Here is a 27481-nt window from a genome sequence, read left to right as displayed (position 1 = left end):
GAGAGAGAGAGAGAGAGAGAGAGTATTACAAAATCGAGTACCTAGGCCCCTCCTCCCTCTTTCCCTTCTCCCCTCCCCCCCCCCCCCTTCTCTTACATAGGCCTCCTCCTCCTTACCCCTCCCCCCAAAAAAGAAAAAAAAAAGATTATAGACCTAGAGAGAAAAAAAACTCACGCCCTACACATATTCATTACTTTTAACACTAATTTTCTTTTTTTTTCTATTATTTTCTCGACCTAAAAGAGGAGGAGGAGGAGGTGAATGGGAACAAGAGGAGGAGGAGGAGGAGGAGGATTAAAGGGAAAATGGAAACAGGAGGAGGAGGAGGAGGAGGAGGAGGAGGAAGAAGAAGAAGAAAACGAAGAACAACAACAAAAACAATAACAAAAACAAGAAGATGAAGAGGAAAAAGAAGAAGAGGGAGAGGAGGAGGAGGAGGAGGAGGAGGAGGAGGAGGAGGAGGAGGAGGAGGAGGAGGAGGTTATAGAGAAGGTTGCAAGGGACAGGAGAAGAAGAAGAACAAAAACAAGAGGAAGAATAGGAAGAAGAGGAAGAGGAAGAGGAAGAGGAGGAGGAGGAGGAGGAAGAGGAGGAGGAAATACTGTGTTCCCATTGGCGGAGCGGTTGAGAGGCGCGTGCCCTGACTGGCTGGACGGGGGTTCGAGGGCGTGCCGGATTGGTCATATTAGTGAAGGGGGGGAGGGGGGAGAGGAGAGGGAAGGGGGGCTTTTAATTAGGGGGGAACAGAAAGGGGGTGAGGGGGGCTTGAAGAAGGGGAGAAAGGGGAAGGGAAAGAGAAGGAAGGGGAAGGGAAGAGAAAAGAAAATGAAGGGGAAGGGAAAGGAAGGAGGGGGAAGAGGAGAAAGGGGAAGGGAATAGAAGGGGAAAGAGGGAGAGAGAGGTAAGGGAAAGGGAAGAGAAAGGGAAAGGAAAAGGAAGTGAAAGGAGGGAAAGGGAAGGTAAGACAAAGGAAGGAGGAGGAAGGGGAGAAAGAGAAGGGGAATAGAAGGGGAGAAAGGGGAGGGAAAGAGAAGGAAGGGGAAGGGAAGAGAAAGGGAAATGGAAAGGAAGGGGAAGGGAAAGGAAGGGAAAGGGAAGGTAAGACAAAGGAAGGAGGAGAAAGAGGAGGAAGAGGAGGGGAATAGAAGGGGAAAGAGGGAGAGAGAAGTAAGGGGAAGGGAAGAGAAAGGGAAAGGAAAGGGAAGTGAAGGGAAAGGAAAGGGAAAGGGAAGGGAAGGCAAGGAAAGAGGAGGAAGAGGAGAAAGGGGAGTGGAATAGAAGGGGAAAGAGGGAGAGAGAGGGAAGGTGACGGGAAGAGAAGGGGAAATGGAGAAGAATGGGAAGGGAAAGGAAAGGGAAGGGAAAGGAAAGGAAAGGGAAGGTAAGACAAAGGAAGGAGAAGGAAGGGGAGAAAGGGGAGGGGAATAGAAGGGGAGAAAGGGGAGGGAAAGAGAAGGAAGGGGAAGGGAAGAGAAAGGGAAATGGAGAAGAATGGGAAGGGAAAGGAAAGGGAAGGGAAAGGAAAGGAAAGGGAAGGTAAGGCAAAGGAAGGGGAGAAAGGGGAGGGGAATAGAAGGGGAGAAAGGGGAGGGAAAGAGAAGGAAGGGGACGGGAAGAGAAAGGGAAATGGAAAGGAATGGGAAGGGAAAGAAAAGGGAAGATTGAAGAAAAGAGTGAAGGGGAAGAAGGGGCTAAAAAATATGTCATCTTTGTGTCCTCCTCTCGCCAAATTATTATTATTATTATTATTATTATTATTATTATTATTATTATTATTATTATTATTATTATTATTATTATTATTATAATCATTACAATTAATCACGAGGCTCTGATATAATTAGTTAATGTAATCCTAATACATTGAAATTTATGTTTAGTTTTTAATCACCTATATTAATTGTGATGATAATAATAGTAGTAGTAATAGTAGTAATAATAATAATAATGATAATGATAATGATAATAATAATAATAATAATAATTCTACTACTTCTACTACCACCACAACCACTATTTTCTTTCTTTCTTCTTCTTCGTTCTCTTGTTAAGAAAGTCCAGCTTCAGACTATCGCTAAAGAAGGAGAGAGAGAGAGAGAGAGAGAGAGAGAGAGAGAGAGAGAGAGAGAGAGAGAGAGAGAGAGAGAGAGAGAGAGAGAGAGAGAGAGAGAGAGAGAGAGAGAGAGAGAGAGAGAGAGAGAGAGAGAGAGAGAGAGAGAGAGAGAGAGAGAATATGTGTAAGACGTAATAGAATAAGGCAGATTATGAAAAAAAAATAAAGAGAAAGAGGCAAAGGAAGTTAATATATAAGTAAAAAAATACATAAGAACGTAAGAACATAATTTATAAGAACGTAAGGAGTCTGCTAGAGGCTTGTAGGTCTATGGAAAGCAGCTCCTGTGAACCTAACCCCACCTAACATCGCCATCCATAAATTTATCTAATCTAATTTTGAATGTACCTATCGTATTCGGCACTCACCACATGACTGCCAGGCCTGTTCCACTCATCCACCACTCTGTTAGTATTGGCACTCACCTCATGACTGCCAGGCCTGTTCCACTCATCCACCACTCTGTTAGTATTGGCACTCACCTCACGACTGCCAGGCCTGTTCCACTCATCCACCACTCTGTTAATATTGGCACTCACCTCATGTTCCACCCATCCAACACTCTGTTGGTGAACCAGTTCTTGTCAATGTCCTTGTTGAATCTGACTTTATCCAACTTAAACCCATTGTTACGTGTCCTACCCTGAGAAGAAAAAATAAAATAGAGAAAGAAACTTAAAAACATCCAAACAAATACAGAAAAATTGGTTAAATAAGATTATAAATACATAAATAAAGGAAAAATACTAAAAAATATATATAAGTACAGGGTGGAATGAAGTAATAATATTCAAATACATCTGGATATTAATGTCAAAATAGGAAACAAAAATTCTACAAACATAGGAGAAAAATGAATAAATGCTAACATAAAAAATGACATAAATAAAATTACAAATATATATAAAGGAAAAATACACACAAAAATACATAAGTACAGGGTTGAACAAAGCAATATGTAAATGAATAGGAATATTGATTGAAAAAAAGACTAAAAAAGAAAAAAGGAAACAGCAAGTGACGCCTTCATTAGGGCCAGAAATGGGAGAAGTCAGGCGATATAATAGAATGTGATGAAAACTTTTGTTGAAGGCGGCCATGACGCTGACGATGACGATGATAGAGAGAGTGAGAGAGGGAGGGAGAAAGCGAGAGCAAAACAAAGAAACAAGCAAATAGTCAAACAAAAGAAACAAACAAATATATATATATATATATATATATATATATATATATATATATATATATATATATATATATATATATATATATATATATATATATATAAACAAACCAACAGAGGTAGAGAAAAATAAATAAAGAAAGAATGCAAAAGAAAGAAGAAAAAGAAAAACATGAAAATAAGAAAGGCTGAGAAAGAAAATAAAGAAAATAAAGAAAGAACGAAGCAAAGAAAGAAATATAGAGCAACAAACAAATAAACAAACGAAGAGAAAGAAAGGTAAGGCTAAGTTAAGTTAAGGTAAGGTAATGTAAGGTAATGTAAGGTAAAGGTAAAGTTGGGGGCATACGCTGCAGCAGCGCGTGGCCTCGGTGCTCATCTCCGTAACATTGGCCCTTGAGCCTGTGGTGGGAGGGAGCCCATTACCCCGGGACACAGGGCCAGTATGACATCCGGGTTATCACAGTTTACCTTCCCCAGGTTTCCCCGGGTACCCATTTATCGACCAACCCGAGAGGGAGGATGAACAGCTGGGTGAGCTGCACGCCGACTGTCCGGGCCGGGCAGGCACGCTGACCACTAGACCACGGAGGCGCATAGGTAATGTAAGGTAATGTAAGGTGAAGATAAAGTGAGGTAAAGTAAGGTTAGGTAAAGGTTACGTGAGTTAGTTTAAGCTACAAGGATGGCAATAAAATCCCTCGCTGTACAAGCATCGTATCGCTTTATATTCTCCATCCAAAACATTGCAATATACAACAATAATTAATCGTTAAGGAATGTATGTACAGTATAAAAACTCTCTGGCTTGCTAGCTAGTGAAAAAATTACAAACGAAAAAAGCTTATGAACAAGACTCTACTCACGGACAATAACAGTGTGGAATGATGAATACCTTAGTGATAATAATAATAATAATAATAATAATAATAATAATAATAATAATAATAATAATAATAATCAGCTATGTCCTACTATTTATATATATATTATACCAGCGGCTCGTTTCTAGTGTTAAAAAAAAAGTATACATAAAGTTGAAAAATATCAGTAACAAGGTCGTGAGTCGAAAGAATAAGAAACGAAACTGCGACGAAACGAAACACTCGAAGCTTCGCCTAGACTGAAACATTTCTTAAGTATTTACGACGAAAGCATTTTAATTAGTATTTATTGAGTTAGTTTATTGATTTTTATTAAGATTACAATGTTTATTATTATTATTATTAGCTTGTCTTGCAGTCACTCACACACGGAAGGTATACAATTTTTTTCTTTATTTTCTATTTTTTTTTTTATATATCAAGACAGACGTGTAGGTGTAGCAAAAAGAAAGTAATCCGTAAATCAATTAGTAGTGCAGGTAGGTAGGTGGTGGTAGGCAGGTAGACTTCGCTCCTGGCGGCAGAAAACGAGAGAAAAAGTAGTCGGTCATATTATAAAAAAAAGTCGAACGCGAAGCAGAAAGTGGCATCGAAATCACCGCAGACGATAAAGACGATAAGGATGATTTAAAGGTAGATAGGCAGGTAGATTTCGCTCTCGGCGGCAAAAAACGAAACACAAGGTGGTCGAAAGCTTAAGAAATGCAGAAAATGGCACTAAGATTAACAGGAAAATAAAAAAAGTGGTCGATAACAACATAAAAAATATCAGAACGCAAAGTAAATATCGGAACCGTAAAGTTAAATCCCTGACGATAAGAACGATATAAGGAGAAAAGTGACCCCCAAATGAAAGGGAAAACAAAGAATGATTAATAACACTATAAAAAAAAAAGCCGAACGCAAAGCGGAAATTGGAACCAAAAAAGTTAAACCAACCCTGACGATACGAGGAACAATATAAAGAACAATACTAATAATAAAGGACGATAGATTGAGTCACAGCGTAGTACTTATAACGGCGTAGAAAAAGCTATCGTTGTGGCGTTGTGGCGTGAGATCCAAAGTGTGGTAGGCGAGTCTATTATTTTTTTCCTACTATTATTATCATTTATTATTTTTGCTCTATTGTGTGTAGCCGGTGTAGCTGTGAGGGTTGCGGGGAGGGGGGGGGGAGGGGCAGAGGGGTAGAGGGTAATATACAAACAGGTAGGGTGATTAAGCAGGCGTACAGGTAATTAAGCAGGTAAGCAGGTGAAGGTGTGTGCGTTAGTAGGCTTTCTATGTATGTATATATGTATGTATGTATGAAAGGTATGTATAATGACTGAGAGTTGTCGTATGTGTGTATATGAATGTTTATGTGAGCTTATAAGTTTATATGTATGTATGAAGCTATGCCTATGAATAAGGGAGCTCGTAATGTGTGTGTATGTGAGATTTCTATATGTCTGTGTGTGTGTGTGTGTGTGTGTGTGTGTGTGTGTGTGTGTGTGTGTGTGTGTGTGTGTGTGTGTGTGTACGTGAGTGAATGGATGGAAGGCTGGATGGATGGTTGACCTTAGCTGAGCCTCCCCTCCGCATCCATCATCACCACCCAAAAGAAAACGGAACATGGGTGCCCAACGTGGTATTGTAATCATCATCAGCAACTCCTTTTTATCATTTTCACCATCATCATTTTAATATATAGTCCGTCATTATCATTATTTTTTTATTTTCCTGGTAAGCCAACACACACACACACACACACACACACACACACACACCAAAATAAAATAAACGTAATAATAATAGCAAGTTAAAATTTACTCTAAAAGAAAGAAAAGTTTAATATATGAACCTGATTTTTGCTTTTGCCATCTTGTGTGTGTGTGTGTGTGTGTGTGTGTGTGTGTGTGTGTTCCATCACTCCTTCCTTTCCCTAAGCACCTCTGTCCCTCCTCTTTCCTCCTTTTTACCTTCGTTTTTCATATATTTAACATATCTCTATATATATTTACCAACACTAAATATGCAATAAGGCTTTAATCTTACCCCATGTGGCTTTTGGTGGCTCGTAAATGCTTCTGCACCGAAATATTTGATGATAAGCACGAGAATAAGATCAAGCGACCCGCCATTCTCACTTGTAAACAAAACTACTCGTACCTTGGACCGAAGCTGTGCAGTGTCCCGTCTTGTTGTGGGTACGGTCCCCGAATACAATATATCAATTCTCTTTCTCTTATTTATCGCTAGCCTACTCCATACTTTTTTTTCTGGTATTTATTCATTTTGGGAGTTTATTGATGTGAAACGTTGGAATTTGATTGATTATAAACGGAGAGTAATTTTTGTGTGTATGTCTATTGAATGCAGAAAGGTTGTTAGCCTATCTTGTATTCATTTTTCGTATTCATTAATTTATTGAAGGTTTATTGATGTAGAACGTTCATTTTTAGTTCATAGCGCGTGATTTCATGTAATGTGTAATGTTAAAAATGTGAATAGGTTATAATGTGTGATGTCATAAATACATAATCGAGATAATAATAATAATAATAATAATAATAATAACCACAGCTATTCCATTATTACCTAAGAATCAACACACACACACACACACACACACACACACACACGTACGCAGCGCCCGTAACGTAATAATAAGCCTTACGAAGCTAGCAAACAATCACTATCAACCTTCCCTTAGCACAAGCTCTTAGAATAAACCTTAACTCTTAATTAGCGTCTTTAATTAATAAGTAGCATCAATTAACTCGCCTCACCAACCGATAATTATAACCAAAAGAAAAAAAAAAGCATTATTAGCATTGTTACCAAACCGTCTCCTTATGGCACAAAAATCCTTTCAAGAAACTACTACGTATGATATCAGTGTCTTTGTATAAGTGACATCATTTAGTTAGAGGATTCAACGCTCTTACTGTTACCGTGGTTTTCGTTAATATATATCGCACCTTACGCAATCACATTAATCGTCTTTGGTAGAGGGGCTGATGCCTTAATCATTACAGTATATCGTTCACAATAACCTTATCGTAACTACTTCAACCGTCATATCTCCGTACCTTTTACTGACCATTATCGAGTCTTTCGTTAATAAGTATCGCAACTGTCTGGTAGAGGGGTTGATGCCTTAATCATTACAGTATATCGTTCACAATAACCTTATCGTAACTACTTCAACCGTCATATCTCCTTACCTTTTATTATACATTATCGAGTCTTTCGTTAATAAGTATCGCAACTGTCTTTGTTAGAGGGATGATGTTTTAATCACAATATCTCTCGCAGTAACCTATCGTAAGTACTTCAACCATATTACTGTACCTTCTGAAATCTCATCTCCGTACCTTTCACTGTACATTATCGACTCTTCGTTATAAAAAGTATCCGGATGTGTCTTCTTTGAGAGGGGACGATGTTTAAATCTTAATATCTTTTCGCAGTACCATCGCAGTACAACCATATTACTGTACCTTCTGAAATCACATCTTCGTACCTTTAACTATACATTATCGACTCTTTCGTTAATAAGTATCGCAACTGTCTTTGGAAGAGGGACGATGTTTAAATCTTAATATCTTTCGCAGTAACCTATCGTAAGTACTTCAACCCTATTACTGAACCTTCTGAAATCACATCTTCGTACCTTTAACTATACATTATCGACTCTTTCGTTAATAAGTATCGCAACAGTCTTTGGTAGAAGGACGATGTTTAAATCTCAATATCTTTCACAATAACTTAATCAGCTATATTATTGCCCCTCCTGCCATCACATTTTCGTACGTTATTGTGTCTCGAACTTTCCGAAATCACATATTACCGTAGCCTTGGAGAGGAATGTTGTTTAATTCATGTCTTAACCTTATCGTACCTACATCAAACGCTTTATCGTATCTTTGGTAGAGGGATGCTGTCTTAATCATCATTTTGTCTCCAGTAATAACTTTATCGTAACTACTAACTGCATTATCGTACTCGTATCTCTGGTAGAGGGATGCTGCCTTATTCAACATTCTGTCTCTCGTAATAACCTTATCGTACTATTTCAAACGCATTATCGTATCTTTGGTAGAGGGATGCTGCCTTATTCAACATTCTGTCTTTCGTAATAACCTTATCGTACTATTTCAAACGCATTATCGTATCTTTGGTTGAGGGATGCTGTGTCAATCATCATTCTGTCTCTCGTCATAACCTTATCGTACTATTTCAAACGCATTATCGTATCTTTGGTAGAGGGATGCTGTCCTAATCATTCTGTCTCTCGTAATGACCTTATAGAAACTACTTCAAACGTATTATCGTATCTTTTTAATCATCATTCTATCCTTCGTAATAGGCTTATCGTAATACTTCAAACACATTATCGTATCTTTTTAATCATCATTCATTCATTCTGTCTTTCGTAATAACCTTATCGTAACTACTAACCACATTATCGTATCTTTGGTAGTCGGATGCTGTCTTATTCAACTTTGTCTTAATATCCTTATCGTACTATTTCAAAAGCATTATCGTATCTTTGGTAGAGGAATGCTGAGTGTCAATCATCATTCTGTCTTTCGTAATAACCTTATCGTACTATTTCACACGCATTATCGTATCTTTGGTAGAGGGATGCTGTGCCAATCATCATTCTGTCTCTCGTAATAACCTTATCGTACTATTTCACACGCATTATCGTATCTTTGGTAGAGGGATGCTGTGCCAATCATCATTCTCTCTCTCGTAACATCCTTATGGTAACCACTAACCACACTGTCGTCTTTGCCAGAGGAGTGTTCATTATTCACCGTATATTTTGCAGTAACCTTATCGTAATTCTCTCCAGCACATTACGGCACCTTCCCCAGCCAGCCTAAGGTGCCAGTACGTTATCCTACCGCTCATTACAACATTACAGCTTCTACGGTGGAAAAAAATGTATCGTTAAATCATCACGTTATTGTATTACCGTAAAAAATCACATTCTCGCACCTCTTGCAATGAATCACACTCGCGTACCTTTCGTGAACACAATATTGGGGAAGCAAAAAGAACATGATACGTAAATTCTAGATGAAGAAAGAAAAGGGAAGGAAGGAAAAAGAGGAAAACAAGAGATCCTGACGGTGAAGGATTGAACTGATCTAATCCTTCCTTCCTATCTTACGGAACTATTTATAAGGAGAATTGTAGAGCTGATCTGAACCTTCTATTGTCTCTTAAGGAACTATCAATAAGGAGTATCGAATCTTTGTAACCTTAGTTATTGTTGTACGTAACTTTCACAACGCGAGTTTGAGGATTAAGCAGAGAGTGAGAGAATAATTAAAAAAAACGGCGTATCACGGAAAAAAGAAAAGAAAAAAAAAGATGCGGTTGAAAGAGAATGATACGAAAAGGAGAGAAAAAGTAAGAGAAGGAAAAAAGAAAAGGGAGAGAGAGGAAGTGAATCACAAAAAGGAAGAGAAAGTCAAGAGAAGGAAATGGAGAATTGAGAAGAAAAATATATAAAAAAATATTTCCATAACATGAAAAAGAGCTTATTAGATATTCGGCATACGCTAAACGGTCACGTGACTAATGATTTTGACGAGAACGAGAGAAAAAAAAGGAGTAACGTAAGAATAATAAAAAATAATGACGATAATAATAGTAATAATAATAATAATAATAATAATAATAATAATAATAATAATAATAATAATAATAATAATAATAATAACTATAGCAATAAAGCGAACGATTCAATATCACAAACTGGAATCTCAGAAAGGTCGTAATGATAATAATAATAATAATAATAATAATAATAATAATAATAATAATAATAATAATAATAATAATAATAATAATAATAATAATAATAATAATAATAATAATAATAATAATAATAATAATAATAATAATAATAATAATAATAATAATAAAAATAAGATAGTGTAATTATTCCTCCTAAGATATTACACTTTATTAGCCTTACTTATTATCTTATCATCTCTTTCTTAATCTTTATCTTTGTTACGCCTTTTTGGTTGGTGGGTTTGTTAAGTCGATATTAAGATAGCGAAGAAAATATTACATTATCTTTGGTTTTACTTGCTTATCTTTATGCTGAGAGAGAGAGAGAGAGAGAGAGAGAGAGAGAGAACAGCATCGCAAAAACAACAACAACAACAATAATAATAATAATAATAATAATAATAATAATAATAATAATAATAATAATAATAATAATAATAATAATAATAATAATGACATCGCTCATTCAACGACATTTTCTCACGCATATATCATTAATTTCAGTAGTGTTAATAATAATGTATGTAATAATAATAGTAATAATAATAATAAGTATAATATTGATAAGAGATTTGAGACTATTTAGACACAACCAACACTTTCTTTTTTCTTATTTTCTTTATCTATCTTTTATCTTAACTTCAATTTCTTATGCTTTCTTAGTCTTTGTTATTCCTCGGTTTATCAATATTTGTCTATTATACTTTACACACATTTTTTTCTGTGATTTCCTTTTCTTTTCCTTCTCTTCCTTATTCTCTTTATCTTGTTCTCGTTTTTCACTTTCTTTTTTCCCTTATTCCTCTTTCGCATTTCTAGTTTATTTATTTCTGCTTTTATTTTTTATTTTGTACATTTGTAATTTTTTTCTCTGTCTGTGATTTCTTTTCTTTCTCTGATTTATTATCTTTATCTTGTTCTCGTTTTTAACTTTCTTATTCTCCATATTCCTCTTTCTTATTCCTGCCGTTTATTTATTTTTGCTTTTCTTTATTTATTTTGCACTTTTATAATTTTTTTTGTCTGATTTCTTTTTGCTTCTTCTTATTTTCCTTTTCTTCTTCTTCTTTCTTATTTACTATCTATTATTTACTATTTATTATCTATGTTTGTGTCTATATTTTCCTCGCTTATATTTTCCTAAGTTCGTGTTTTCTTTCCTTCTTTTCATCCTAATCTTCTTACTTTTCTTCCTTCTTCTTTATCAGTCTCTTCTCTCTTCCCTTCCAACACAAACTCATCATAAATATTAGACAGTTGATCTATGTTTGTGTCTATATTTCCCACACTTACTTATTTCTATGTCTGTTTTCTTTTCTTCTTTTCATCATAATCTTCTTCTTTTTCTTCTTCCTTCTCTATCTGTCTCTTCTCTCTTCCAACACAAACAAACTCATCATAAATATTAGACACTTGATCTATGTTTGTGTCTATATTTTCCACACTTATTTTTTTCTATGTCTGTTTTCTTTCCTTCTTCTCATCCTAATCTTCTTCTTTTCCTTTTTTCTTTTTTATCAGTCTTTTCTCTCTTCCCTTCCAACACAAACAAACTCATAAATATTAGACGTGTATTGTACATGTTGCCTTCCTTAACCTAACCTTAACCTGATCTGTATGTAAACAAACAATTATGTCACACTGTACAAGGCTTCCTCCTCCTCCTCCTCCTCTTCTTCGTCTTCTTCCTCCTCCTCCTCTTTTTCTTTATCTTTGCTTTCCTATTCAGTTTTCTATGCGTTCTTCTCCTTCTCTTCTTCTTCCTCTCCTCTTCCTTCTCAATATTCGTTTTCATTCTTTTTTCTTATTTCCTTTCATCTTTTTTTTCCCTCCTCTTCCTCCTTCTTTCTTCCATTACGTCTTTCACACACTTTCTCTCCTCCTTCTCCTCTTCCTTCCTCTTCCCTCTCCTCTTTTCTCTTCTCCTCCTTCCTTATATTCACTGTACTCTTCCTCTTCCTCCTCCTCCTTCTTCCTCTTCCTCTTCTTCCTTCTCCTTCTTCCTTCCTCGCCGTTCTCCTTCCCTTCCTTCTGTCCTTTACCATCACATCTACACTCCTCCTCCTCGTCCTCCTTCTTCTTCCTCCTCCTCTTCCCTTCACCTTAGACGATTGATTAATGAGACAGGTATAAACAGACAGGTAAACAGACAGGCTTAAACAGACAGGTAACAGACAAACGAAATAACACACGCTTTCTTAACTAATACACTCTCTTGTGATTTATTTCGTCCTCCTCCTCTTCTTCTTCCTCCTCTTCCTCTTCTCCTTCCTCTTTTTTTTCCTCATTTTTTCCTCTTCACTTTCTTCCTGTAACGATTTGTCTCTTTATCTCGTCTTCCTCCTCCTCTTCTTCTTCTTTTTCTTCTTCTTCCTCCTCCTTCTCCCCCTCTTCCTCCTTTTTCCTTACATTATTTCCCTCTTCACTTTCTTCCTCCAAACATTTATCTTTTTATTTCCTCCTCCTCTTCTTCTTCTTCTTCCTCTTCTTCTTCTTCCTCCTCTTCTTCTTCTTGTGGCACAACTAAACAGCAGGAGTAGCAGCAGCAGAAGCAGTGCAGGTGAACATAATTAAGCAGGCAGCAGGTGCGGTGGCGGCGGCAGCGGCTGGTGATGATGGTGGTGGTGGTGGTGGTGGTAAGCAGTTGTAGTAGTAGACTTAGTAACGGTGGTGGTAGTGGTGGTGGTACTGGTGGTGGTGGTACTGGTGGTGGTAGTAGTAGTAGTAGTAGTAGTAGTAATAGTAGTAGTAGCAATAGTAGTAGTAGTAGTGGTGTTGGTGATGGTGGTGGTGGTGGTAGTAGTAGTGGGCGGTGGTCCAGGGTATAATTGTTACAGTGGTGGGAGTAGCTGTAGTAGTAGTAGTAGTAGTAGTGGGACGGTGTTACCAGAATTCAAGGACCACCACGCTGTGACTATGTGTGGCCTGCGAGGGGGGAAGGAGGGAGAGGGAGGGAGAGGGGGTGGGCAGTGCATGAGGGAGGGAGAGAGTGAGGGAGGTGAGTGGGAGTGGATGAGGACGGGAGGGGGGTGAGAAAGGGAGGGAAAGAGAAGGGGGTTGGGTAAGGAAGGGGAGAGGGAGAGAGAGGGAGAGAGGGAGGGAGGTGTTGGGGTTAGGAAGGGGAAGGGAATGGGTTAGAAGGGGCGGGAGGGAGAATAGTTTTGTTAAATCTAAGATACCAACAGTTTATATTATTTATCTACGGTTATTAACAGTGTCAAAACATTAATTAGTAACCGCCCCCCCCCACACACACACAGACACACACACACACACACACACCTACGCCCTTTTTTTTTTTTTTACAGCAGAGGAGACAGTTCAAGGGCGTAAAAAAAAAAATAATAATAATTCACCCACTTACAGTTTATATTATTTACGTTTATGGATAGTATCAAAATTTTTCCACACACACACACACACACACACACACACACCTACGCCCTTCACCCACCTGCCTCTCTGGGTGCATCCTGTATCATTTGAGCCGCTGCGTCACGTTGGCCAGCGCCACAGCGAAGGCCTGCACGGCGCTGAACGGGTACTGGAAGTCCAGCGTGTACGCGTTGCCGTCAATCCGCCCGAACTGCATCACCTGAAGCACGATCACCGGGTTAGGTATTGTGAAAAGGTAAGTTGTATAGTTCTTCTGCATCACCTGAGGGACGATTACCAGGTCAGTCGGTTGGCAAAGGATAGGGTTGTTCTTGACCTTCCCTGGCCTTTTGTTCTCCATTAATAACCTGTTCTCTCTCTCTCTCTCTCTCTCTCTCTCTCTCTCTCTCTCTCTCTCTCTCTCTCTCTCTCTCTCTCTCTCATCTGTTTCCTCGCCTTTTGTTCTTCATTAATCTCCTGTCTGTCTTTTTTCCATCTTCTTTTGCCCTCGCCTGCTTCCTCATCTTTGACAAAGTTCCTCACCAACGACTGTTGCTTAAATTACAGGCTCACGGAGTAGAGGGTAAAGTTTTGAACTGGGTCAAGGCGTGGCTTAGCAATAGGAAGCAAAGAGTGCAAATCAATGGTAAAAGATCTGACTGGGGATGTGTTACGAGTGGGGTCCCACAAGGTTCGGTATTAGGTCCACTTTTGTTTATTATTTATATCAATGACTTAGACACAGGAATTAGTAGTGATGTTAGTAAATTTGCAGATGATACGAAGATCGGTAGAGTAATTGAGTCGGATCAGGACGCTAGTATTCTCCAAGGTGAACTCAACAGATTATATGACTGGGCGGATAAATGGCAGATGGAGTTCAATGTAGGGAAGTGCAGTATTCTGAGTGTAGGTAGGAACAACCCCTCACATAACTATTGCTTAAATGACACTCTCATAAGTAGGTCTGGGTGCGAGAGGGATTTAGGGGTCTTAGTGAGCTCTGATCTCCGTCCAAGGGCACAATGCATTCAAGCTAGAAATCGAGCTAATAGGGTACTGGGATTTATTTCAAGGAGCGTAAGCAACAGAAGCCCCAGTCTTCCTCAAACTATATTTAGCATTAGTTAGACCTCATCTTGACTATGCGGTTCAGTTCTGGTCACCCTACTATAGAATGGATATCAAAATGTTAGAATCGGTGCAGAGGAGGATGACTAAGATGATTCAGGGGTTGAGAAACTTGCCATACGAGGAAAGACTCAAACAGTTAAACTTGCATTCTCTAGAAAGGCGAAGGGTGCGTGGAGACATGATCGAGGTTTATAAATGGATGAAGGGCTTTAATAAGGGAGACATTCATAAGGTTTTGTTGGTAAGAGAACCGGGTAGGACACGAAGTAACGGGTTTAAACTGGATAAATTCAGATTCAACAGGGACATAGGCAAAAATTGGTTTACTAACAGGGTGGTGGATGAGTGGAATAGGCTTAGCAGTCATGTGGTGAGTGCCAATACAATTGTCACATTCAAAAATAGACTAGATAAATTCATGGACAGCGATAATAGGTGGGGTTAGATACACGGGAGCTTAGGGTCAAAGGAGCTGCCTCGTACAGGCCTACCGGCCTCTTGCAGACTCCTGCGTTCTTATGTTCTTATGTTCTTATGTTCTTATTTGTAACCTGTTCTCTCCCTCACCCTCTTCCTCGCCTTCTATGCCTCCTGTTCTTCATTCCTCTCCTGTCTCTCTTTTTCCATCTTCTTTTGCCCTCACCTTCTTTATCTTCCCAAGTCTTCATTTATAACCTGTTCTCTCCCTCACCCTCTTCCTCGCTTTCCCTTGCCTCCTGTTCTTCATTCCTCTCTTGTCTCTATTTCCATCTTCTTTTGCCCTCACCTGCTTCCCCATCTTCCCTAGTCTTCATTTATAACCCGTTCTCTCCCTCACCCTCTTCCTCGCCTTCCCTAGCCTCCTGTTCTTCCGTTCTCACCAGCTTCCCTATCTCTCTCTCACCTTCCCCGGCCCCCTGCTCTTCCTCTACCACCCGCCCCCCTCCCCCTCACCTGCTTGCCCTTGAACTCTATCTGGAAGTTCTTGGCGGACTCCTGCGTGACTCGGCCGCCGAAGTCGAGTTGGTAGACCTGCGAGTTCTCGTTCCAGAGCGGCGCCTTGTTGTGCATCACGTACTGGCGGTGGCGGGGCGTGGACGAGCCGGAACTCTCGCCGCCGCTGCCGCCGCTGCCGTCACTGCGACCACGAGACCGCCGCAGCTGAAAGGTGGATAGGCAGCGGTGGTGAAGGTGCAGGGGTGGCAGGGGGAAGGAAGGATGTTGAGGGAGGAAAGAGAAGAGAACTGGGAGATGATGGAAGGGAAGGTAGAGATGGGAGGTGGAAAGAGAAGGGAACTGAGAGGAGGTGGAGATGAAAGGTGGATAGGCGGCGGTAGTGAAGGTGCAGGGGTGGGAGAGGGAAGGAAGGATGTTGAGGGAGGAAAGAGAAGAGAACTGGGAGACGATGGAAGGGAAGGTGAAGATGGGAGGAGGAAAGAGAAGGGAACTGAGAGGAGGTGGAGATGGAAGGTGGAAATTTCAGGCTAAAAAGGACTAAGATAGGAAGAAATCACAGAGAAAGAGGAAAGAGAAGAGAACTGGGAGGCGATGTAAGGGAAGGTGGAGATGGGAGGTGGAAAGAGAAGGGAACTGAGAGGAGGTGGAGTGGGAGGTGGAGATGGAAGGTGGAAATCTCAGACAAAGTTGCCAGACTGTCTTACTCAGCTTCTTATATTTACCGACTTCCGACTCAAAAACTGTCTTGTGACCCCAACAAGAAGATTCACTTAAAATTATCGTTAAAATAGTTAATTCCTCCTGATGTTTCTTGGCCATAGTTAGGCATCAGAAACCGGTAAATACTATGGTCTGAATACGACAATCTGGCAACGGTGATCTCAGACTAGAAAGGACTAAGATAGGAAGAACACGCAGAGAACGGTCCTGAGCAACACCCCCCTCGGCCCACCTTGTTCCTGAGCTGCGTCTTCTGGAAGGTCTCGAGGTCCCTGTAGTTGGATGATGAGCAGAGCACCTCGGCGTCGCTGGAGCAGTGCAGCACCTCGTCGTCGCTGCTCTCCACGGTGCCGCGGCGCTGGCGACGGCGGGACAGCAGCGGCGAGTTGAGGAGGTGCTTCCTGCGGGCGGGGCGAGGCGGGTAAAAAAGGAAGTGTCTTATAGGATCAAGAAAATAGATGTGACAGTGCTGAAGGAGAGGAGAAGATGGTGACAAGGAAGAAGAGGAGCAGCAGACTCACAAAAGTACCGAAAACCAAAAGAAAAAAATACCGAAAACAAAAAAGAAATGCAAACAGAAAAAAATATGAAAATACCAAAAAACAAACACACAAAAAAAAAAAAACGAAAAACAAAAAAAAACAGAACAATGAAAAAAAAAGAAAATAATATATATAAAAAAACGACCCAGAAGAAAAGAAAAAAATCCAAACCAAAAGAAAAAAATACCAAACCAAAATGAAATCAAGAGGAACCAAGAGGAGGAGGAAGAAGAGTAAGAAAGTGACCTGACCTGACCTCAATCCCCCCTTTACCTGATGGGTGAGGAGGACTGGTGTCGCCTGGCTTTCCTCGTCTTGACCGGGGTGGAGGGAATACTCTTGCTGGCGTGGGCGGCGGCGGCGGCGATGGTGGGCGTGTGGATGGGCGTGGTGAGGCGGCGGGCGGCTTCGGGCGTGGGCTGGTGGCGCGGCGTGGGCGGGGGCTGCACCTGGGAGGGCTGGGGCTGGGCTGGCGGTGGTGCAGGCTGCTGGGTCTCTCTCTGGAGGGCGGCGAGGCGCTCAACCAAGACGCTTTCCTGTGGTGGTGGTGATGTGGTGGTGAGTGGTGGTGGTGGTGATGGTGGCGATGGGTAGTGGTAGTGGTTGTGGTTATGGTTGTAATAGTGGTGGTGGTGGTGATAGTGGTGGTGGTGGTGAATGATGGTGGAGATGGGTAGTGGTTATGGTTATGGTTATGGTTGTGATAGTGGTGATGGTGGTGATGGTGGTGATGGTAGTGGTGGTGGTGGTGGTGAATGATGGGAAAAAATTGGTTGCATGGAAGATTGTTTAGGAAATTGGAAAAAAAAAGATATCATTATTATTATTACAACAACAACAACAACAAAAACACTTCTCTCTCTCTCTCTCTCTCTCTCTCTCTCTCTCTCTCTCTCTCTCTCTCTCTCTCTCTCTCTCTCTCTCTCTCTCACCTTCAGGGTTCTCGTAAGGTTCTTCTGCTGCCTTTCACAATAGCCACGAGTTTGAGAATGAAGATCAGCTGCCGTAGATATGATAGTAGAAGTAGCAGTAGTAGTAGTAGTAGCAGTAGTAGTAGTAGTAGCAGTAGCAGTAGCAGTAGCAGTACTAGTAGTAGTAGTAGCAGTAGCAGTAGGAGTAGCAGTAGCAGTAGTAGTGGTAGTGAAGGCAGGAGTAGTGGTGGTAGCAGTAGTAGTGGTGGTGTTTGGTTTGGTCAGGTAGTGGTGGTAGTGGTGGTGATGGTGGTGGTGCGGGAGGTGGTGGTGGTGCTGGCGGCGTTTGAGGATGAAGGGGGAGGAGTCCAGGCTCCGGCTCTTGCCACAGTCGGCAAGGCAAGGCCGCCGCCACTCGCTCTCCCCGACCTGGCGCTGCGAGGGAGAGAACCAAGGTGAGAGGGAGGTGAGGAGGGAGATGAGAAAAAACAGGATGAGAAAATGAGCTGAAACTAAAAGGGAGATAAGAAAATCAGAAAGACAACTAAAACAGGGATACTGGGAGAACGAAAGAAAACAAAAAAAGAAGAGGAAAGAAGACGAGATGAGAAAAGAGAATATAAGAGAAATAAGGACATGAGAAAAAATAAAAAGAAACCTGAAAATTATGATGAAAAACGACCTCGAAAATCACGATAAGAATACTAATTGCCTCATGCTCCTCCTCCTCCTCTTTCCCCCACCTCCTCCTCCTCCTCCTCCTCCTCCTCCTCCCTACCTTCTTCGGCGACTCCATCAGACAGCCGGAGGTCCTGAAGGCCAAGAAAGCATCGATGTTCCGCAGCTGGTGAAGTTGGGGCAGCTGGCAATCCAGATGGTGCAGATGGCCCACACTCTTGCTGCGGGCGCGGGCGTGGTGATGCGTGGAATCCGTGCTGTGGAGGTGTTGCTGCGGCCCTTTGGTGGTGTTACTAGTGGTGTTACTGGTGGTGTTGCCGATGCTGCGTGCTGGCGAGGGCGTGAAAGACCGGCTGTCACTCTCCCCGCTCTCCTCGTCGATGTAGCGGATGACCTCGTTGCGTAGGCTGGTGCTGTTACCGCCGCCGCCGCCTCCGCTACCGACCCCGCTGTTTCCTCCGCCTTCAGTGAGAGCGTTGTTGCAGGTGGTGTTCGTGGTGGTGGTGGTGATGGTGGTGGTGGTGGTGCCCTGTGGTGGGAGCGGTGGTGAGTTGAGGTGGTGGGTGGTGATGGTTTTAAGATCTCATAAGACAATAAACGAGAGAAAAAGTGCGAAGAGAAGAAATGAGAGAAGAAAACAATACACAAGACGAACAAGAAAATAAACAAAAGAAAAAAGAAAATAAATGAGAAAAGAAAGAAGAGGAAGAAAAAAAAAGGGAGGTAAGAATGTAGGAAGGTAAGCAAGAAATGAAAGCAAAAGAAGAAAACAATCGGAAAAGAAAAAAGAAAGTGGAAAAAGAACATTATAGAACACAACAAAAAAAAGGTTAATTGAAATAGGAAGAAGATAAGAAAAAGAAAGAAAAAAAGAGAAAATAAAAGGGAGATACTGATGTAAGATAAGAAAGAAATTAAAACGGAGAAAAGAAAAACATTATAGAGAAAAAAAAACAAAGTAAAAAGGTTAATTAAAATATCACACTCAACACACCTTAGCACACCTTTAATTAGTCTTGTCTTACCTGTGTGTGTGTCGGGCTGCGGTAGGTGCTGTTTCCGCTGCTGCTGCTGCTGCTGGCGGTGCTGCTGCTGCTGTTGGTGTGCTGGTGGTGGGCTTGGTGATGGTGGTGGTGCTGGTTGTTGATGTTGTTGTTGTGGTGATGGTGGTTATGGTTGTTATTGATGTTGTTGTAGTGATTGTTATTGATGTTGTTATTGATGGTGGTGGTGGAGGTGGTGGTGGCGGTGGTGACGGTGGTAGTGGCGGTGGTTGTGGTGGTGATGGAGGAGGAGGAAGGAGTAGTGGTGGTGGTGTGATGGTGGTGGAGGCCATGGTGGTTGTGATGGTGGTGGTGGTGTGAAAAGGAGGAGGAAGCGGAGGAGGAGGTGGAGGAGGAGGCGGAGGAGGAGGACGGGGTAGAGGAGGAGGAGACAAAATGGTGGAGGAGGACATTGTCGGCCCCAAGGAGACGCACCTCTTCCCCACGGGGCCTGGACTGGGGGGGGAGGAGGGGGCTGGGGGAGGCTTGGGGGGCAGGGAGAACGGGTACTGCCTTATGGTGCCCTGTTCTCCCTATGCCACCACCTCCCCCTCCTCCTCCACCTCCTCCTCCGCCTCCTTCGTGGATTTCCAGCAGGGCGGCGGCGGGGGAGGTGCGGGTGAGGATGGGTGTGGGGGCAACTGTGTTCTTGGGTGACTGGAGCGTGGAGGGGTCGCAGCAGAAGGCGCTAACGGAGTGCTTGGGCGGGCTGGATGGGGCCGACCCGCGCATCACAGAGAACATGTGCGGTGTGTCTTGCGCGGTGGGCGTCGGGAGGTGATGTGGAGGGGGATGTGGGGATTGCGTCGGCAGGAGGTGCAGCGCCACATGTCCCTCGCCCCGCATCTCCGCTCGTAATCCCTCTCTTAACTGTACCATCTCCGGGGTCGCGAGGTCAACGTAGGGATGCTCTTCCAAGTCCTGCATGATCCCCGCACGCTCGGAATCCACGCCCCCGCCCCCTCCCCCGTCGCCGCCGCCCTCTTCGTCGCCGTTGGGTCTGGGGGGCGCCGCTGCAACCTCCCAGGGTGTGGTGTGGAGCCCCTGGCGCGAGTAGGAGGACGGGGTGCGCCGAGGGGTCATGGGGGCAATGGGCGGCACGTCGGAGGTCAGGTCAGGCGGCCGGCGGGAGGCGAGGCGGTCAGCTGCAACGAAGGGGGAGATTACAGACCTGAAGACACCCTAAGCTAACCTACCTTGCCTATTCTGGCCTACCTAACCCTTCCCTAACCTATAACCCTTCCCAACTCAACATCAGCCTCACCCAGCTCCTCTCAACCCTGAATGTACTCTACCAATAATTACCTTAAACTAGCCTAACCTACCTTACCTATATACCTTAATTAACCCTTCCCTAACCTATAACCCTTCCCAACCCAACATCAGCCTCACCCAGCTCCTCTCAACCCCGAATGTACTCTACCAATAAGTACCTTAAACTAGCCTAAACTACCTTACCTATGTGCCCTACCTAACCCTTCCCTAACCTCTGACCCTAACTAAACCCATCAGCCTCATCCAGCTCCTCTCAACCCCGAATGTACTCTACCCAATTACCTTAACCTAGCCTAACCTACCTTACCTATATACCTTACCTAACCCTTCCATAACCTATAACCCTTCCCAACCCCATATCAGCCTCACCCAGCTCCTCTCAACCCCGAATGTACTCTACCAATAATTACCTTAAACTAGCCTAAACTACCATACCTATCTGCCCTACCTAACCCTTCGCTAACCTCTGACCCTAACTAAACCCATCAGCCTAATCCAGCTCCTCTCAACCCCGAAACCGCTCTATAATTTGCCCTAAAAAACTTAAACTAGCATAACTTGCCCTACCTATCTGCCCTCCCTAACCCTTCCTTTCTCAACCATTTGCCCTAAACAACTTAACTAACCAAACTTACCTTGCCTAATCTGATCTACCTTACCATTCCCTTCACTACCATTTGCCCTAAACAACTTAAACCAACATAACTTACCTTACCTAGTCTGACCTACCTTACCCTCCCCTTCATTACCATTTGCCCTAAACAATTTAAAACAGCCTACCCACCTTACGTGATCTACCTAACCCTTCCTTAATCTCTAACCCCCAACACAACCCCAGGTATCCTCACCCAGCTCCTCCTCGTCCTCGGAGAACACATTGGGGTTGAAATTGGGGTCGGGTCGCGGCGGGATGTCCTCTCTGAGCTCCGTGATCACGAGGGTCATCTGGCGGGGCTGCAGGTGGAGGAGCGACGTCTTGTAGGTGACCTGACCCAAGTTTGCCGGCAGCGACGAGGCCACGCCGTGAAGCTTGAACTTGGTGCCCCAGATGTTGGAGGTGACTTCCACGAGCCGGTGTTGCTGAGGAAGGGGAGGACGAGGAGGTGAGTGTGGGAGAGTGGAATGCTGGGGAATTATCAAAGAAAAGGAGTGAAGTGGAAAATGCCGCAGAGTTACGAAGGGAGAGTAAGAGGTATTTTTTTTTTTTTTTTTTTTTTTTTTACGTTTCTGCCTATGGCTATGGTAGGCTTTCTTGGTGGGGCCTGGTGGTCGGCCCCAGCCCGTTGTGGCGCAGGCAAGTGTTTATAGCGGCGCCATCTTGCTTGGCTCATACTGCCCGCCGGAGCTCATCTTTGATCCTCTCTTAAGAGAGAGAGACTAGAGTCCGGGTTGACAGGTGGTCTTCAGGACAGCACGTGGGTAGTCTGTGGCCACTTGGCGGTGGGGCCCCGGCACGCTAACCACTCATCCAAGAAGAAAAATGGAAAAGAGGAAGCGAGAGAAAGAAAAGGAGAAGTGAAAGAGGAGGAGGAGGAGGAGGAGGAGGAGGGTAAAAACTTAAATTGGGGAGAAAAGTTAGACAAGATTAGGATTAGTCTTAAAAGGAAAGGCCAAGATACGGACGTTAGAATAATCTCTCTCTCTCTCTCTCTCACCTCCGGCAGGGTGTCCAGGTAAACTAGCTCGTCCGTCTCACTCTCCAGACGCTCCCGGATCCTGAAAGCGAGAGGGATCGAGTTACCTTAAGACGATCCAATACTCTTAAAGGGGATTCGGACGTTTATGAGAGGATCCGATTCTCCAACGTTTATACGGAAAGGAGATCCAAGCCTACTAGGACTCTGATAAGGGAATCCAATGTTATAAAAAGAGATCCAATGTTATAAAAAGGGATCCAATGTTATAAAAAAGGGATCTAAGATGTTTATAAGGAAATCTAATGCTATATAAAGGGAATCCAAGCCTATTATGAGTCTTCCGATCCTCTCTCACCGTCTCTTCAGCTTCCGGCGGCGCTGCAGGCGGGGCGAGGCGCACATGTCCTCGTACTCCGTGTCCGACGTGTCGCTGAGGGCGGGGTGGCCGTTGGGGAGCGACCCGCCCGCCCCGTTGCCACCTACACCCACGCCCACCCCGCCTACGCCGCCCATGCCATCCTTGCCGAACACCTCGTCTGTGGGTGGAGGAGATGGGTTAGTGTGGGTGGAGGAAGAGGAAGAGTTAGATGATGAGGAAAAGGAGGAGTAAGAGAAGTGGAGAAGGAGGGTGTGAGGTGGAAGAAGAGGTGCAAGAGGAGGAAGAGGAGGGAGAGGAAGACAGCTTAATTAAAAGAAGAGGAGGATGGAGAAGAAAAGATTAGGTACAAGAAGTGGAGGAGAAATGGGTTTGTAGGATGAGGAGGAGGAGGAGGTGGAGGAGGAGGCTTAGTTAGAGAGATTGCCTGATTGGGAGAAAAAGATGAAGGAGGAAAAAGAAGTTAGAATTGGTTATGGTAAAAAAAGTGAGGAAAAAAGGGGTAAAACACACACACACACACACACACACACACACATGAAAAAGACACATCCCCCGAAAAACACAAATCCCTTTAAAATTTTTCACATATCAAAACGAAATACACACACACACACACACACACACACACACACACACACACACACACACACACACACATCCCTTCACACATCTTTCCACATCCCATGCACACCCTCCCTTACACTTAAACACCCCTTTCCTCACCTCTCTCAACACCCCACACACCCACACCCTCCTCTCCACCCCCTTACCCCTGCACCCCATCCCCACTCACCAACTTGCGGGTCAAAGATGACGAACTCGGGCCTGATCTTGCTTGTCCTCTTCCCCTTGAGCAGAGGCACCAGCCCGCCCAGGTACTCGAGGTAGAGCGTGTAGCAGGCGCCGGGCGTGGGCACCAGGTCCTCGTCGTGGCGGATCATGGTGCAGTGCAGGCGCTGGCTCGGGCACGGCGGCCGCGTCACGAATTCCCGGAGCTGACGCGCGTCCGGGATGTAGCACTGGCGGAGGAGGAGGGGGAGCTCAGGTTAGATTGTTAGGATGAGTTGGGTTGGATTGTTAGGCCGAGTGAGGTTAGATTATTGGGATAAGTTACGATAGGACGTGAGGTTAAGCAAGGCAAAGTTGCTAGGAGAAGGCGGTGGTTAGGCCAAGTTAAAGGTAAAGCTAAAGTCATATTGTTAGGCTGAGTTCGGTTGTATTGTTAGGCCAGGTGAAGTTAGATTATTGGGATAAGTTAGGATAGGTAGTGAGGTTAAGCAAGGCAAAGTTGCTAGGAGAAGGCGGTGGTTAGGCCAAGTTAAAGGTAAAGCTAAAGTCAAAGGGGAAGTCTGGGCAGCACACCGACCACGCCACCGAGGAGCTAAAAGGTCGCCTTGCCAGCGGCCATTACTGCGACCTTGCAATCTTGATGCCCCCACCCCCACTGTGGACATGAAATTGAGGGTGACCCCGTCGACAGTCATGGGCGCCGGAAACGATTTTAATCAAACCACTAAGGCACATAACGGTGTATATATACATTGGGGAAATTGCATTAACACAGTGAAAATTTCCACTAATAAACACAATTGAGTGCTGGGGATCGAACCCATGCCTTCTGAGTAAAGGTCAGCAGGGCAGTACACCGACCACGCCACTGATGAGCGTTGGTGCTGATCTCCGCCACCTCTGTCGGCGAGGCTGTGGCGGGAAGGAAACGATTACCACAGGGCACAGTGTACCTTCCCAGGTGGCTTTTATCGACCAGCCAGAACGGGAGGATGAAGTGAACGCCTCGCAGGGATTGAACCTGGACCCGCGGATTTGTACCCAGACGTGCTAACCACTACACCACGGGGGCGCTTGTAGTAGTGGTGAAGGAGGAGGTGGAGGAGGAAGAGGAAGAGGAGGAGGGAAAGAGGAGGAGGAGAAAAAAAAGAGAATGAGAGGAGCAAATAAAAGAGAGAGAAGTTTTCCTCTCATTTCATGCTTCCTTTCCTCCTCCTCCTACGCCTTCTGTCCTTGCGTCAGTTGCCTGGGTTACGGCCGACTTTCTCTCTCTCTCTCTCTCTCTCTCTCTCTCTCTCTAAATGTGTCTAGACGCCAATATCTACAAAGGACACAGCCATTAACACACACACGCAAGCACGCACGCACACGAACGCGCGCGCGCACACACACACACACACACACACACACACAAACACAGAGAGAGAGAGAGAGAGAGAGAGAGAGAGAGAGAGAGAGAGGATGGAGATTACCAACTCTCTCTCTCTCTCTCTCTCTCTTCTTTCTCCTCCACACTTATAGCCTTTAATCCTCCTCCTCCTCCTCCTCTTCTTCCCTCTATTAATCTGCATGTACAATGAGGTGAAAAGGGCATTGAGTCTTCTTTTTATCCTCCTCCTCCTCCTCCTCCTCCTCCTCTTTTCCTTCCCTTTGTTCCTTCCGCCTTCCTTCCCGTTCTCTTCCTCCTTTATCCTTCTATCTCTCTTCCTTTCATTCCATTTCAATTCTTCCTCCCTTTCTTTCTCGATCTTCTTTTTTTCTTCTTTGAACTTATATATTTTTTCTTTCCCTTTCCATATTTTTTCCTTCCTTAATTTTTTGCTTTCCATTTCTCAACCATTCTTTTCCTTTTCAATCAACCCTTTTTCTCCTTCTACCTTTTCTTCCTTCTTCACCTTTCACCCTGGTCCTTAATTTCCCTTTCCATTATACTTTTTCCTTTCAAATCAACCTTTCTACCCTCTACCTTCCCTTCCTTCACCTTTCCTTAATTATCCCCTTTTTTATCTTACTTTCTCTTTCAAATCAACCTTTTTCTTCTTTACCTTCTCTTCCTTCGCCTTTCCTTAATTTCCCTCTCCATTTTTACCTTACTTTCTCTTTCAAATCAACCTTTTTCTCCCTACCCTTTCTATCTTCTCGACCCTTGACCCTTGACCCTTCCCTCTCACCCTTATGGTCTGTGTGTAGAGTGATGTGACGAGCGCCTTGAGTCTCCGCGGCAGGGGCAGACGCGCCACCTTGTCCTCCTCGGCCACGCGGCTCTTGATGGCGAGTCGGCACAGCAGCTGCAGCGAGGCCACGCGGCGGGACACGCGGCCGATGTGGAGATGCATGCCCGTGGCCACGAACACCCGCTTGTCGTTGTGGCCCCAGGTGAGCGCCGTCACGGGGTGCTGGGGAGGAGGGGAAGGGTTAGTGTTAGTGAGATAGGGAGGGGAATGTGAATTGTTAGAGGTGGTGAAGGGGAGGGAAAGAGGAGAATGGGGTGTTAGATTTACGTGAAGCTGGGAGGAAGGGGGTATTAGTGTTAGTTAGCTGGGGAGGGGAGTGTGGGTTGGGGGTGACGCTGGAGAAGGAAATAGGAATGAGGTACTATTTTGAGGTGTTGAGGGCAGGGGGAAAGGGGTGTTAGTGTTTGTTTGTTGGGGAAGAGTAGAAGGAAGGGTAAGGGGGCGGGAAGTGTTGGTGTCAATGTTGGTTATCTGAGGAAGGGGGAGTGTAAGTTAGGGGTGCTGGGGCGGGGGGAAGGGTTAGTGTTGGTCATTCATCATCATCATCGTCATTATCATTCCTCTCTGCACGGTGAGTATGAAGCATTGACTTCTTTTTGCGAGGGGGCTTCGTGGTGCAGTGGTTAGCACACTCGGCTCACAACCGAGAGAGCCCGGGTTCGATTCCCGGGCGGAGTGGAAAAATTTGGGCGGCTTTTCCGATACCCTACGCCCCTGTCCACCCAGCAGTGAATGGGTACCAGGTATTAATCGGGGGTTGTGTCCCGTCTCCTGGGATCTGTTTCCTTCTCCTATAATTCCTTCCCCTTCTGTCTCTCTCCGGCATATGACCACAGATGTTGCGCCGACTAAACGAAGCTTTTTTACTTCTTTTTGTCTTTCTTCTCTGCACTTCTGCACCGAGCTATTCCGCCCACCCCGGCTGTCGAGGTGAGTTTTCTTTAATTTTTTTTAGGTGACGGTTCAAGGGCAACAAAAAGAGTACAGAGAGAAAAAAAAAAGCCCGCTACTCACCCCTCCCATAATAGACAAAAGTAGAGTGGCCCAAAGAGAGGTCAATTTCGGGTGGAGAGGTGCCTTGATACACTCTCCTTGATACACTCTCCTTGATACACACACACACACACACACACACACACACACACACACACACACACACACACACACACACACACATATTGTTTATACAGATGGCTCTGTGTAGATAACATAGAAGACTCACTAAGATTACATAAATAGAGGAGCATTTGCATAGTCAGATAGATGTATAGATAAACTTAGATTACATAGAAGGTGGTTGTTTATTTAGATATCTTTGTGTGTGTATATAACTTGTTTTGCTAAGATTAAACACACACACACACACACACACACACACACACACCCTGCTACACCCTCCCACACCCTGACACACTCTCTCCCACACACCCTGACACACTTTCCACCCTTCCACACCCTCTCACAAACCCTGACACACACCCCACCACCCTGCCATACCCTTTCACACCCACCCACACCCTTCTACACATTCTCATACACACTTCCACACCCTCCCACACACTCCAGCACCCTGCCACACCCCTCCACACACCTTCCCTCACCCCCCCCCCCCACACACTTACCTGACCCAGCGGGAGGTGGTGGGTGTACCGTACTGTTCCGTTGCGCGTGTAGAACTTGACCACATTCCTGACGGGGTTGGCGGTGGCGGCCCCTACGGTGCAGCCCTCGTCAGGCAGGTGTCCCGCCACCGCCAGGAGCTCGCCAGAGTTGGTCCACTCAACCTGTGTGTGTGTAAAGAACAGATGTAAGAGTGTTATCATCAGGCAGCAGAAGGAGAGTTACCTGT

At 44.1% G+C, this 27481-nt stretch overlaps 1 protein-coding gene across 2 annotated transcripts; it reads right to left on the bottom strand.

Moving 5' to 3' along the window:
- Nucleotides 1-2656: 2656 nt before the first annotated feature.
- On the bottom strand, nucleotides 2657-27470 carry LOC127000855 (uncharacterized). 2 transcript variants are annotated; one of them, XM_050864951.1, is made up of 14 exons: nucleotides 27255-27470; nucleotides 25570-25794; nucleotides 23403-23628; nucleotides 22586-22766; nucleotides 22249-22309; nucleotides 21442-21673; nucleotides 19301-20463; nucleotides 18376-18804; nucleotides 17619-18032; nucleotides 16960-17222; nucleotides 16377-16545; nucleotides 15422-15628; nucleotides 13434-13574; nucleotides 2657-2756 (listed from the first exon to the last, which is right to left on the bottom strand). In XM_050864951.1, exons 1-13 carry the CDS (start codon nucleotides 27453-27455, stop codon nucleotides 13458-13460), a joined length of 3888 nt encoding a protein of 1295 aa, XP_050720908.1. In that variant the 5' UTR covers nucleotides 27456-27470; the 3' UTR covers nucleotides 2657-2756; nucleotides 13434-13457. The 2 variants fall into 2 exon arrangements, with proteins under 2 accessions (XP_050720908.1, XP_050720907.1); XM_050864950.1 differs by lacking the exon at nucleotides 2657-2756 and adding an exon at nucleotides 10333-12904.
- Between the last annotated feature and the right edge of the window lie 11 nt (nucleotides 27471-27481).

The sequence above is a fragment of the Eriocheir sinensis genome, chromosome 19 (genome assembly GCF_024679095.1).
Source record: "Eriocheir sinensis breed Jianghai 21 chromosome 19, ASM2467909v1, whole genome shotgun sequence".
In the NCBI taxonomy this organism is placed as follows: Eukaryota; Metazoa; Arthropoda; class Malacostraca; order Decapoda; family Varunidae; genus Eriocheir; species Eriocheir sinensis.
The sequence above is the reverse complement of the archived record's forward strand: the minus strand, read 5'-3'. Positions and strand labels throughout refer to the sequence as shown.

Excerpts from the sequence above, each read along its gene's own strand:
- LOC127000855 (XM_050864951.1), bottom strand. The coding sequence starts at position 27,455 with ATGATAACACTCTTACATCTGTTCTTTACACACACACAGGTTGAGTGG. Across the intron at positions 21,674-22,248 it reads ACCTGGACACCCTGCCGGAG|CAACACCGGCTCGTGGAAGT; the intron begins GTGAGAGAGAGA and ends CCCCTTCCTCAG. Across the intron at positions 18,033-18,375 it reads TGATGGAGTCGCCGAAGAAG|CGCCAGGTCGGGGAGAGCGA; the intron begins GTAGGGAGGAGG and ends TCTCCCTCGCAG.